General features: G+C 38.0%; 1 protein-coding gene across 1 annotated transcript; it reads left to right on the top strand.

Annotated features, from left to right (window-relative positions):
• The first annotated feature begins 1,009 nt into the window (after positions 1-1,009).
• dnajc16 (DnaJ (Hsp40) homolog, subfamily C, member 16) lies at positions 1,010-13,677 on the top strand. Its single transcript, XM_053481820.1, has 15 exons — positions 1,010-1,118; positions 2,396-2,580; positions 3,313-3,379; positions 3,466-3,787; positions 6,996-7,180; positions 7,259-7,363; positions 7,605-7,763; positions 7,878-8,008; positions 8,974-9,148; positions 9,377-9,559; positions 9,704-9,780; positions 9,863-9,943; positions 10,029-10,118; positions 10,202-10,372; positions 11,200-13,677. Exons 2-15 carry the CDS (start codon positions 2,420-2,422, stop codon positions 11,642-11,644), a joined length of 2,352 nt encoding a protein of 783 aa, XP_053337795.1. The 5' UTR covers positions 1,010-1,118; positions 2,396-2,419; the 3' UTR covers positions 11,645-13,677.
• The last annotated feature ends 207 nt before the right edge of the window (positions 13,678-13,884 follow it).

Genomic DNA, 13,884 nt, shown 5'->3' with positions numbered 1-13,884 from the left:
TAAATAATTATTTTTGATTGTGTAAAGCTGCTTTGCGGCAATGAAAATTGCTAAAAGCGCTATACAAATAAAATTGAATTAGTATAGAAGATGAATGGGAAAAAAGAGGTTTCTATTAGAATGTCACCCTTAAAACTTTAAAAAAAATGTCATGTTGAATGTCTTAAAGCTGAATATAACTTTTTTTTGGACATTGTCTCCGATAATTTTTTTTACAGTAATATACAAATTTACGCTAACCATTTAGGCGTCACCATTTGCTATTAGACGAAACATAGGATTGGTGCTAAAAAAGTGTTGAAATAGAATTATATAACACTAATTATATAACATTCATGCTTCTTATCCATGCTTCGTGTTTTGTAAATATGCATAAACATTTATATTTTTATCAGACAATGAGAAACACAGTTGCTAAATACAATTTTATGCTCCTTTATGTAGTGTCTGTAACTTTTTAAAATTCAAATCTTTCAACGATCTTAATTGTCATTCATCTAAAACTTGGCCAATTAAGATTTCACATGAAAAGACATAAAGCTGAAAAGTGTATTATTTTAAAATGGCAAATTGTTAAGATATGGCCATTTTTGGGGCACATATAAAATCAGCTCTCCAAAACTGCTAAAGTTAGCAACTTGAAATTTTAAAAGACGCAAGATTGATCACTTCCATGTTCATAAACGTCAGAAGTAGCTTCCTTGGCACACACATTTTTGTATTATATGTATAATATTAAAAATAATAATCGAATCAGCACCGATATTGAGGTTTTGGCCGTTTCCTTTGTATGCTTTTATTTTGACATTCTGATTCGCAGCACAGTCAATATGCGTACTAACGTCCTAAACAGTGTGCCAAACTAGTACGCCACCGACAGTCAGCATGGGAAGCTGTGGTGGCGCCGCGTGCTATTATATCATACTAATCAGTAGGGTAGTACGCATCGCGCGCTCCACAGGCTCCACACAGCCTCAGCAGCAGAAGCCTCAGGATGAGCAGGATGCCAGCAGATGTTAAACATCATAGCGACAAAATGCGAATTTTGCAGTCGGAGCGGATTTGACAGCCCTACTTTTTGGTTGAAAACTATTTTTATACAGGAATGAATTAGAAAGGTGCGTTTTATATTTATTTATTTTTTTTGTAAAGAAAAAGCTACGTAGTTTAAGAGTGTAGTGTCTGGGATAACGGTTAAACCCGGTAAAGCTAGCTGCTTAGCTTGATAAGCTAGCACTGCTATAGTAACCAGGTAGCTAAATAAGGCTAATATAAGTCTTATCGGTTCACAAGTAAGGTTATTTTATTTTATTTTAATTATTATTTGTAGTTAAACGAACAAGGTCACAGAATTGGGTTGTGCTATTGTCAGTGGCTGTAGTCATATGGTTAAACAGTAATAGATGTATGTATGTATGTATGTATTTAAAAAATACGTTAAATATCGCTACACACTTGCTAATCGCTAACCTTTAGACTAAATAGCTGTTAACGTTAAATGACCAGGCGCGCGTGCCACTGTGGACGAGCTCCAAATAAGCACGTGCGCCCCCTACAGGTGATACTATGGCATGGGCTATGACCAGCTGTCTGAGACTTAAAGTACAAATCTACTAGAGATGGGAATCACCAGTCATCTACTGATACGATATAGACGGGCTCAGGAATGCGGAAAGAACAATGCATTGTGGGAAAGGTCATAGGTTAAGGCCTCATAATATGGGCCCGCGAGCGTAAAGATAGTAAGTTTTATTGCATAAATTCACGTGATTATATATATATATAATTGTTAGCCAAATGGCACATGTTTATAAAATGATTATTATCATTATTAGTTGATCTAAAAAATCTTTGTTATATTATTATATGAGAGCCACTGCCATTTATGTGTTAGCCAAATAACCCCTTTTCTTCTTGCTACCGTCCCGGAGACTCAGTGCTATGTCTTCACAAAATCTCAACTCGGTTCATTTTTTTGTATGCCCAAAATGCTTCGTGTGCCTAGGCAAAATTTTTGCTAAATTTAAAATCTTTGGTTCGTATGTTTTAGGTACCACTGTAAGTATTATTTTAAAACATACTTACGCACATAAGTTAGCCTACCACACATGAAAATGTTGGTGATTATTTTTATCCCCTCAAATGCTTCCAAAGTCCCAAAACTAAACTTGACAGTGAGTACATGGGTTGAAAGTCTGTGAGCATGCAGGCGTGTACGGCTTCTAATGTGGGCAAATCAATCAATACCCTATGTAGGTGAACCGTCTAGGGAATAACCTTCTATCTTTCTAGTGCCCTACATTTTGAACAAAGCAATATTACATTTCTGTGTGCCTTCGGATTTTATTATTACAACTTTTTTTTTTTTTTTTTATCTTTGTTTTTGTTTTTCCAGCCTGGAGTCCTGCCTAACTTCACAATGCGACGCTTGAATCTTCTCTCCATGCTGATCCTTTGTGTCCTCTTGGCTGGAGCTCAGGGAGACAGTGAAGAATTTGACCCCTACAAGGTCCTGGGCGTGACCAAAAGTGCAAGTCAGGCTGAGATCAAGAAGGTGTATAAACGCCTTGCTAAAGAATGGTAACGTTCTTTAAATTAAATGTTTCATGCCTTACATCCGCATGCCTTATTGAGTTGCAACAGTCTATGTTTTTGCCCTATAAACCTCAAGACATAGCTCTACTGAACTGTGACTGGTCATGCAGTAAGATCTGAAGGTGCATGTGCAGTGTTTAAAACTTTCAGGAATGATATAAGATAAAAATACAAACTGTTCCTGCTTAGGTTATTTTGTTCTTTTTTTTTTGAAAACAAGAAGAAACTTTTCTCCTGATTGATCTCCTGGTTGAAAAATGTTTATTATAGCGTGCTTCCCAGGGATCAGCCAATATGATATTATTACAATACCTTGGTACTGATTTGTATTGCGATTCTGTAAACATAACAATTTTATAAATATCCAAATTTGATATTATTTAATAATTAAGTTTTGTTACCTGAAGTAACAAAGCTTCCTACAACACAGGATTCTGCGATGCCTGACAATGTATGATAAGTTTAAAGCATTACCTGTAGGATTATAGAGGAACTGCAACATTTTAACACCTTAAATGCAAATAGATGTGAATTGAAATTTAATTAATTATAATAAATTTTTTTAAAAAGCAGTCTTGGACCCAGTGTGGTGATACATGAATTGTCACACAAAAGAATCATTTTTCAGCCATCACATTTTTTTTACCCCCATCTTTATTTATTACATTTGTCTTGCATTTTGATCTTATTTGTATCCCTTGCAACGGTCCTTGCCAGGCATCCGGACAAAAACAAGAACCCAGAAGCAGAAGACATGTTTATAAAAATCACCAAATCCTACGAGGTATTACAGATCACTTCACTGGCTTTGATGTCTCATTACTAACGATAATCTATCATAATGTATGTGGGTTTGGTTTCCTTGTTCAGATCTTATCCAATGAAGAAAAAAGAGCCAATTACGATCGCTTCAAGCAGACCAGCTCCCAGCCCTACGGGCCTCATGGCTTCCGTCACTTCCACGACAACTTCTACTTCGACGAGTCCTTCTTCAACTTTCCCTTTAACAGCAAGAGCAGCCGTGATGCGGCTGACAGCAAGTACACACTGCACTACAACCAGTATGTCAACAAAGTTGTGTCTGACAGTTTCAAAAGGCCGTATCTGATTAAGATCACATCAGACTGGTGCTTCAGTTGCGTCCACATGGATCCAGTGTGGAGGGAGGCTGTGCAGGAGCTCGAGCTTCTCGGTAAGGACTTAAAAAAAAAAAAAATTATAAGCAGATGATATAGACAGCTTATTAAAGTTTAATTATTATTTTTTTAATTATGAGAATGATGATTGGACAACCAAATCTAAGTGATTCTGAACTGATTGACGAACAGGGAACTGGAACGTGTTTATATTATTCAATTTTATTCAATTTTATTTGTATAGCGCTTTTAGCAATTGTCGTTGCCGCAAAGCAGCTTTACATAATCAAAAGAATTATTTAAGTTTGTATGAAATGTGAATGTGTATGAATCAAAATGGTCAGTTTGTCCCTCGTGAGCAAGCCGAGGGCGACAGTGGCAAGAAAAAACTTCCTGAGATGGTAATAGGAAGAAACCTTTAGAGGAACCAGACTCAACAGGGAACCCATCCTCATTTGGGTAAAACAGAAAGCAGTTTATTATCTGCATTTATACAGTGTGTTAGGTGGCAGGCAGTTCAGCTATCATAGCTGATATTAATTGATGTTAATATGGAGTCCAGGTAGTTATTGAAGACTCAGCTAGACTTCTAGGAAGTTCCAGTCCGGAACTATCGAACTGTCAAGTCCCCAGAGAAACAGATAGGTATGGTCACAGTCACACAATGTATAATGTGAATGTATATTAACTGTAGAGTGCAAGCAGAGACTCCGGCAGGACCAACTATGACAGCATAACTAAAAGGAAGAGCCAGAAGGAAACACAAACCTGAGGGCTTCCTGAGATGTAAAGCAAACAATCACCTCACCGTCAGCAAACCTGAGTGATTAATGAGAGTGAGGAAGACAGCATCTAAACATACCAGTTTACCATAATACTCTACGTCCATGAGTCCCCCAGATCTGCTCCTTTACCTAAGGCAAATCTATTTATAAAATGCTTGGCTAAATAAATAGGTTTTTAGCCTGGACTTAAACACTGAGACTGTGTTTAAATCACGAACACTATTTGGAAGACTATTAAATAATTTTGGGGCTTTGTAAGAAAAAGCTCTGCCCCCAGCTGTATTTTTCATAATACGCGGTACTGACAAGCAGCCTGCATCCTTTGATCAAAGTAGGCGTGGTGGTTTGTAAGACACTAGCAGTTCGCTCAGGTACTGCAGCGCGAGACCATTTAATGCTTTATATGTCAAGAGTAGTATTTTAAAATCAATGCGAAATTTCACAGGGAGCCAATGCAGTGAAGATAAGATAGGGGTGATGTGCTCATATCTTCTGGTTCTAGTGAGGACTCTCGCTGCTGCATTCTGGACTAGCTGAAGCTTATTTATGCACCTACCAGATAGTAACCAGAACCAGACAGTAAGGCATTACAGCCTAGAGGTGATAAAAGCATGAACTAGTTTTTCTGCATCGTTTAGCGACAATATATTTCTTATCTTGGCAATATTTCTGGGGTGAAAGAATGCTATCCTGGTAATATTATCTACATGAGCTTCAAATGAAAGGCTGGAATTACACCAAGGTCTTTTATTGTTGCACTTGATGGAACAGAAAGGTCATCTAAAGTTACGGTGTGATCTAAAATTTTACTCCTAGCTGTATGCGGTCCTATGAGCTTCTGTCTTATCTGGATTAAGCAGAAGGAAGTTAATTAGCATCCAATTTCTTATGTCCTGCACACCTTGCTCAACTTTAGTAAGCTGTTTTTTCTCATCAGGTTTTGCTGAGACATATAACTGTGTGTCGTCAGCATAACAATGAAAACTAATACCATGCTTACGGATTATGCTGCCCAGAGGAAGCATGTAAAGGGAAAAAAGCAGTGGGCCTAAAACTGAACCCTGCGGAACGACAAAGTCCACTAGAGAACATGCAGGATAATCACCATTTAAGTCTATAGGATCTGAGCCAGGAGAGGGCTGTACCCTTAATTCCTACTACATTTTCTAATCTGTGAAGAAGAATAGCGTGATCAATGGTGTCAAAAGCTGCACTGAGGTCGAGTAATACAAGCATAGTTACAACCCTGATCAGAGGTCAATAGGAGGTCATTTACTACTTTAACAAGTGCCTTCTCTGTGCTGTGATGAGGCCTAAATCCTGACTGATACAGTTCATGTATGCCATTTCTATGTAGATATGAGCATAGCTGCTCCGCTACTATCTTTTCCAGAATCTTAGAGATAATGAGGAGGTTTGATATTGGCCTGTAATTGGACAGCTGACAGGGGTCGAGGTCAGGTTTCTTAATTATTGGTTTAATAACTGCTAATTTCAAAGATTTTGGAACATAACCAATGCTGAGTGAAGAATTAATTATTCTCAACAGGGGTTCTGTTATTGCTGGTACTATCTGTTTAAGAAACTATGTCGGTACAGGAACTTATATACAGGTTGATGAATTTGCAGAAAAAATAAGTGAAATTAGTTCATTCTCTTCAAGGGGAGTAAAGTATTCTAGGTTCTGATCTGACATGGCTAGATTAACATCTGCATCAATTACATTGTTCGGTTTCAAAGCCTCAATTTTATGCCTAATATTTACAATTTTATTATTAAAAAAGTTCATGAAGTCCTCACTATTGCATGATGATGTTGTGGAGATTTCTGCAGTGGTCTTATTTCTGGTTAATTTGGCAGTATTAAATAAAAATCTATATTATATCTATATCTTATTTTTGTTTTTTTCTATAAGAGTGGAGAGATATGTTGATCTAGCTACACTAAGAGCTTTTCTATAGTTCAGGATGCTCTCCTTCTATGCTATTTGAAATAGTAAAAATTTTGACGCCATTTACGTTCTAATTTCTGAGCGGTCTGTTTTAAAGTGCACGTGTGATCGTTATACCAGCGAGCAAGTTTCTTATCTCTAATAATTTTTCTTTTAACTGGAGCTACATTATCTAAGGTATAGCGAAATGTCGACTCTAAATATTCAGTCGCCTGATTGAGTTTTCTTTGTGGTTAGAAGGTGATCTAATCGAAGTTGAGACTTCTGGGAGTTTACTGATAAAACTCTGTTTGGTAGTTGATGTGAATGTATGTTTCATACGGTAGCACGGCGCTGTGCGTACATTATTACTGTGACATACTTGAATTGAGACAAGATAGTGATCTGAGATAACTTCAGATAGTGGAATTGTGAATAAATTACTTATACTTAATCCGAATAATATTATTAAATACAAAGTGTGACCTGCTTTATGAGTGGGTCAATTTTATTTAAAAATATAATTTTCTTTGCCTCTCTTATCTCTAGGTATAGGAATAGGCGTGGTTGACGTCGGCTACGAGAGACGCTTGGCGAATCATTTAGGTGCTCACCGCACTCCGTCCATACTCGGTGTCATCAACGGAAAAGTCACTTTCTTTAACTATGCTCTGGCCAAGGAGCACCTCATGCAGTTTGTAGATGACCTGCTCCCTCAGAGACTGGTCGAGAAGGTAAGTGCATGACTGTCTCTTTTCTTATCCAGAGGCCGATCTAATTTCTAAAACTGCTATTTTCGGATTGCTTTCCAGGTCACTGACCGTAATGACCGTGACTTCTTGAAGAGCTGGTATGATGTTAACAAGCCCCACGTTCTGCTTTTTGACCAAGTGCCTACGGTTCCTCTGTTGTACAAGGTACATATGATACATTGCGATACCGGAAGTAGATTTTTATAATCTCTTTTTAGGTTTTGTTACAATTCTAAACAAACTCCGCAAATAATTAGCTCTTACCACATAGTGCTGTGTAAACAGCTAACAGCTTAGCGTGCACCATTACAGAGGAACTGCAACATTTTACCACCTCAAATACAAACATACTGTATGTATTAAAAAAAAGAAAATTCTGGTGTGAACATGAATTGTTTCTTCACAGCTAACTGCGTTTGCCTATAAGGACTATGTACAGTTTGGCTACGTCGACCAGGGTCTGTCTGAGACAGCAAACCTGCTCAAGCAGTACAACATCAACACTTATGCCCCAACCATGCTCGTCTTCAAGGAGAACACAGATAAACCAGCCGACATCATACAGGTAGATTATTTTTCCAACATGAAATGATGGAACCCTGTTAATGAAAGGTATTAAATAAAAGTCGGTGATGTGGTGGTGTGATGATGATTTTTATAATTTTTTTTCAATAAACAGGCTAAAGGGATGAAAAAACAAATAATCGATGAATTCATCTCCAACAACAAATTTCTTCTTGCCCCTCGTCTGGTAAACCAGAAGATCTTTGATGAGCTTTGCCCCGTCAAGCAGTTTCACCGGCGCAGAAAGTAAGCTTATTAAGTAATGTTTACTCTGAGCTACATAAAGTAATATTTAAAGCTGCATTAGGTGTGGTTTATTATTAATATTTTAATTTAAAGATTAATAGTTTGATGCGTTTGACTTTAGAATTATCTAAGGTGGGACATACAGTGTATTGTCTATAAAATGACGGTCGGTACGATTGATTTGAACTGTTTTTCGGAACTATTGCTTCCTCTCCCCAGCGCCGCTCCCCAGCGTTTCCATTATTTTATTCTTTTGCGTATTTACACTCTCCGATACGATGTGCACCTATTTAGTTTGAGCCGCCCTTAAACGCAAGGTGTGATAAGGCCACAATTTAATGCATTGTTTTTTATTATTACATTCTACAACCATATCTTCCAGATTATTTGTAAAGAATAATAAAAAAATGCCTATTACACATTAAGGACATTTTATGTTGATTTAAAACATAAAGTAGAAATATCTTGGAGTGAAAATGCGAGGATTGTGTTCCACTAAATCTACAATAAATATACCTAAATATTTATCTACCACTATTTTTGTAGAGTAAAATTGTGTTGGAGTCACATGTCCTGTTTGTGGTTCGAATGCTTTAATGCTTTGATAGTAGTAGCCCTTAGCCTACGTATGAGCATAGGACGTCGACGACCCTCCGCCAGCAAACTCGGTTCTGGGCTTCTAAGTCTCGGTGGTTGAGACCCTTCCTTGCCCAGGTAGATTTCTTTGCTTCTTGTCATCGATGCTTCTGTAGCTAGAGTGTTTTTTTTTTTAACGGGGTGGGGTACCCCACGCCCAACGTTCCTCCTTTATCCGGGCTTAGGACTGGCTGTTGCCAGGCTTAATGTTTAATGCTTTAACATGCAGTACGGTTTACTTGTTCTGTGATCACTTTTCAGAAGCATATTTGTGGTCTGTATTGTGTGTAAGAACTGGTTTTGTTGCTGTTTTACTGTTCCCACTTCAGATACTGTGTTCTGCTTATCACCGGTGAGGAGGAAGCCTTTGTGCCAGGAAACAAAGCCTTCTTGTCTCTGGCCTCCGCGAACACAGAGGAGGTTCTCCGCTTTGCTTATGTGTACCAGCGCCAGCAGCAGCCTCTGTGTTCTGTGCTGCTGAAAAGCAGAGACACTCCACCACAGGTACATGCTCACTGCACCATCCAGCTCACACCAAAACAACATGAAAAAGGACTTCACAATCCCACTTACTGTGATCAATACCAAGTTTTTATAGCAGATGGCTATCAGGTGTTTAGTACTGCTAAAAAGTAATTTTATGAGCTTGTGTTACTTACTACCGCCAAATAAGAATGAGGTCAAATAAAAAGTACAATAACAATGTAATTGTATTTGTGTGTGTGTGAGTAGGTTGTAATCCTAGAGAGGCGAAACGGGGCCGGAAAGGTGCTCTACAAGCCTGTTCAGGGTGGCTGGAACGGCAGTGAGGAGGACAAACACAGGCTTCTGGAGGAACTGGAGCGGCTGAGGAAAGACCCCTCTATCCTTACCCATGATGCCATGTTGCCTGAGCTGAATAATGAGTTTGCTTCAGTCAGTCCCTTTGAGCCTCTCTTTTATTTTTTTTTATGTGAAATTGGTCCTGAGCTGGCCTACAACCTTTAAGTTTTATACGAATGATTGCAGTAATGATTACAGTAATCATTTAAATAACGGTTTATGTTTGTCTCATTGCAGATGTTCTTAATCAGATGGATTTATGCAGCATATGACTACTTGTCTGAAATTATTGATGATGTTCTCCACAATAATTGGTAAGTAACAAAGCCAATATACTTTTTTCTCTTTCAGAAAGATGTGTTTATACTTAAGTTGTTATTCCTCTTCTCACTGCAGGCGTGAAATGATGCCTCTCTTGTCTCTGATATTCTCTGCGCTGTTCATCCTGTTCGGCACGGTAATTATTCAGGCTTTCAGGTACGATACAGTAGGTCTACAATTTCGTCATCATTTCGAAATTAGCATGATTGAGACATGATCTTCAAAATAAATATGGTTTCAGTGATTCTGGTGAGGAGAAACAGACCAAACCAAAGGCCAAAGAAGCAGCGAAAACCCAGAACGGATCACCAAGCACTGCCAGCACTTCCAGGTGCCTCACCTGTCCATTTGTGAAAGAATATCTTTGTTTATTAGAATTGAATTAAAGATATGTGAATTTTATTTCTCGAGCAGCCGTCCACCAAAGAAGAACTTCGTGGAGGTGACCGAGTTAACGGACATCACCTACACCAGCAATCTGGTAAAGCTAAGACCAGGCCATATCAACGTGGTGCTGGTGCTTACAGACGCAACTAAAAACATTCTCCTCAGCAAGTTCGCCAAGGAGGTTTATTCCTTTACTGGGTCAGTTTTTACTGTACATGTACCTGTTACATTCATACGCTCTTAGACTCAGTTTTACACCTGGTGAATCTAAACTTATAGATCACTGATGCTTCGTAGTAATAGAGTCAGTTACGGAGCGTGTAAAAGTGCATGACCTGGGCAACTGTGTATGATCGTATAAGGATTAAAGTCCTGTAATTCGCAATGTATATAGCATACAGCAGTCTTTAAATACAGTGCAAGTACAGTATTTATTTATCTTAATCGCATATACTGTATATTATAAATAAGGATAAATCAGGATAAGTCTTAGCAACTATGGCAATGCTGTTAAAAAGTCTTTATTGTAATTTTTTTCGCAAAATAAAAAAAGTATTGAAATTCATGATGGTATCGGTCACATACGTTTTTTTTTTAACGTGACAACACTAAATACCAAAGTCAAGTCAGTATATTCAATATATTATTTGCTAAAATGCTATCTCCTGCAGTAAAATCAAGTGACATTATATTTGAGTGTACTGTGTTTTTAGGTGAATATTTTTTTTAGAATATAAAGTATTTAAAGAGTATAATGTTTATAGTATACTCTGTTATTTTTTATTACACTGTATTTTAAAGGTATAATTTATGAGCATATGTGCTATATTTTTGGGTATACTGCTTTAAGGGATTACTGTATTTTGAAAGTATAATTTAAGAAAATACTGTGTTTTGAGAGTATATATTTTTTGAGAATGTGTACTGTACTTTGGGAATATATTTTTTTGCAAGCGTACAGTATTCTAAAAGTGTATTCTTTGTGAATATTAGGTATTTAAGAAGTGTTTTTTTTTTTTTTACAGGAGCCAGACGCTGCATTTCTCCTTCCTTAACGTGGACAAGCACAATGAGTGGATGTCCACCCTGCTGGAATACGCCCAGGACGCCATGCAGCTGGAGGCGGACGAGGAGGAGGAGGCCGGCAACCGCAAGACGGACTACACAGGCTACGTGCTGGCCCTCAATGGCCATAAGAAGTACTTGTGCCTGTTCAAGCCGGTGTACACGGGCGAGGACGCTAACAGCCGGCCGGAGGAGGAAGCTCCTGGGAGCTCCAGATCCAGGTCAAGCTCCAGAGACGAGCACCAGCACAGGAAAGGAGGAGCACGCTCACGCTCCACCACTCTTCACATTCACCACAAACTGGACCGTCTGGGTCTGTGGATGGAGCGGCTCATGGAGGGCACGCTACCTCGCTACTACATCCCGGCCTGGCCGGGCCTGGACAAGATCACGGTCAATAAGTAGAGCAGGGAATCCTAGCAAGATGTTAAGCATAGACCGTGTTGGTTGTTTGAAAAGAGTGTTTCATCGTTCATAATGCTGTGTCTAAGGGTGGCACCGTAGACAGACTTCGTGACCTCTGAGCTCAGACTTTGATCTTACACAGATGCTGTAAATGACCCGAGTCTAATAGTAGCTCCGTTTAACCGTGAAGCTGCAACAAAGCTAACTACTGAATGCTGCTCAAGTAGGGACTTTAACGGTACAAAAAATAGGGATGTCCGTTTTAAAAAGACAAAACGGAAAAATCACTCTAAATGAGTTGCATATCAATCTTTAATTATAACATGATATTCAATGTGGTCTAAAAATGATATATTATACAGTATAAGTGTTAATTTAGAAATATCACATGAGATGAAGTGTTGTTGTACTGAATATCAGCAGGGTTGTGATGCAGTCGTAGGCATGACAACACAGTCCGAGTACTGAAGATATCACATCTGTGCTGATGTTCAGTACAACCGCATGGCCTCAATTGTGATATTGCTTTTATGTAACAGTTCAACAAACATCATTTATTATCAACAGATAAGAATTTGTTTATTTATTTAAAAAGGTATTTTGCTCCGCCAGCACATATCCTTACACAAGTGGTGAATCTAGTGTTGGGTTGGAAAATGACAGTTAGTGTAATTAACAGGGGTAAAAGGAGTTTTTAATTCTTACCGGTACTGTGTAGAGAAAAGGGGAATAAAAAGAAAAGTAAACCATAGTGGTGGTGGACAATCCTGAGAAACTTACAAAATTCAGTTGATATTCCTAATTATTCCACCTAAAAATATCAGCTATGTTAACTTCCAGGTTCTGGGGTTGAATTCCAAATAGCGTAAATGGAAAAGTAGTGCACTATGTACTGTAGGGTGTACATTGCCTTAAATGTGGGTTTTGGTTCAGGCAGCTGCTCTCACCTCTTTCCTCTACTGCAGACCATACGGACCTACTTTCTCTCATGCTGCATCTGAGGATTGTTAAAACACATGTAATGCAGAGAATACATATACTTACGTCTCAATGCTGTTATGCTCAATATTAGCACTTGTGGAATGGCTCTCGTCCAATCAGATCTCTAGGTTGGAACTAAATGTTGTATGATGTCACTTAAATACCAGCTGATCTGGGGCAGTGGGATTCAGCTCCCTGCCTTCATCTCTATGGCGTTTTAGTATTTTAATCCAACAAGCTCCCTTCACCTCATCCATCTATACACTCTGCTTATACAGATCAGCTTCCGAACCTTCAGCGTCCCCACTAATACTTCCATCTTACTTTACTTGTACAGTTACAGTATTTACAGTTCCCCCTAATTTTTGGCTCCTGTTAAACACTGTTGTAACTGCGCTAGCAATAAAAGTGGCAGAAGAATGGCTAAAGACTTAAAAAATGGTTTCAGGGTGGAGATTTCCTTGAGACCCGTAAGTTAAGGTCATTTTAACCTGTTACATGTAGCATGAAATAAAAAAAAAAAAAAAAAAAAAAATGGGAAGCTCTCCTTTTACAATTTTCATTTAAAAAGCAAGATTTGATAAATAATAGTTGGTATTTTACATAGTTATATCAGTATTAAGAATAAATGTAGATATATAGATTGTGTTGAACAAAAGGACATATAAGACAGTGTCGTGTCTGTGCAATAAGACTACTTTGCCTTGAACATGTTTAAGCATGGAATCTGATGTAGTCCGTCCATTAACGTTACACTCTCCTGTGTATATCCTGTGCATCTCTAAGGAAAGGCCGGTCAGGCAATTACACATATTAGTCAGTAAAGCTTTGTTTTAAATGCTTCACACCAATGTGGTTGGATAAAGCAAGGCCATGCGGAAATGTGGTTAAGTAGGAGTACAGATATTGCATTACTTTTGATTGGAGTAAAAGGAAAAAGTATTTTCTAACAAACCTACTCAAATAAAGTACAGATACATGGAACATGTACTTAAGTACAGTAGCGTACAAGTACATATACTTGGTTACCTCCCGCCTATTTCAAATTTTTAAATCCCGTCGCTTTGTTTTATAAGTTTTAATTACTTTATTAAAAGTAAATGTTTAATATATGGTAATTTATGGTACTGTTCAAACCCAATCATAAAATTTTAAATAAGTAAATTTATTTATTGTAAATAAATGACCTCTCGTGACCCATCTACAGTACCATCACATCTTTGGGAAACAGAAAATTACGGTAACTGTAAAGTGATATC

The sequence above is a fragment of the Clarias gariepinus genome, chromosome 22 (assembly GCF_024256425.1).
Source record: "Clarias gariepinus isolate MV-2021 ecotype Netherlands chromosome 22, CGAR_prim_01v2, whole genome shotgun sequence".
Lineage (NCBI taxonomy): Eukaryota > Metazoa > Chordata > Actinopteri > Siluriformes > Clariidae > Clarias > Clarias gariepinus.
The sequence above is the reverse complement of the archived record's forward strand: the minus strand, read 5'-3'. Positions and strand labels throughout refer to the sequence as shown.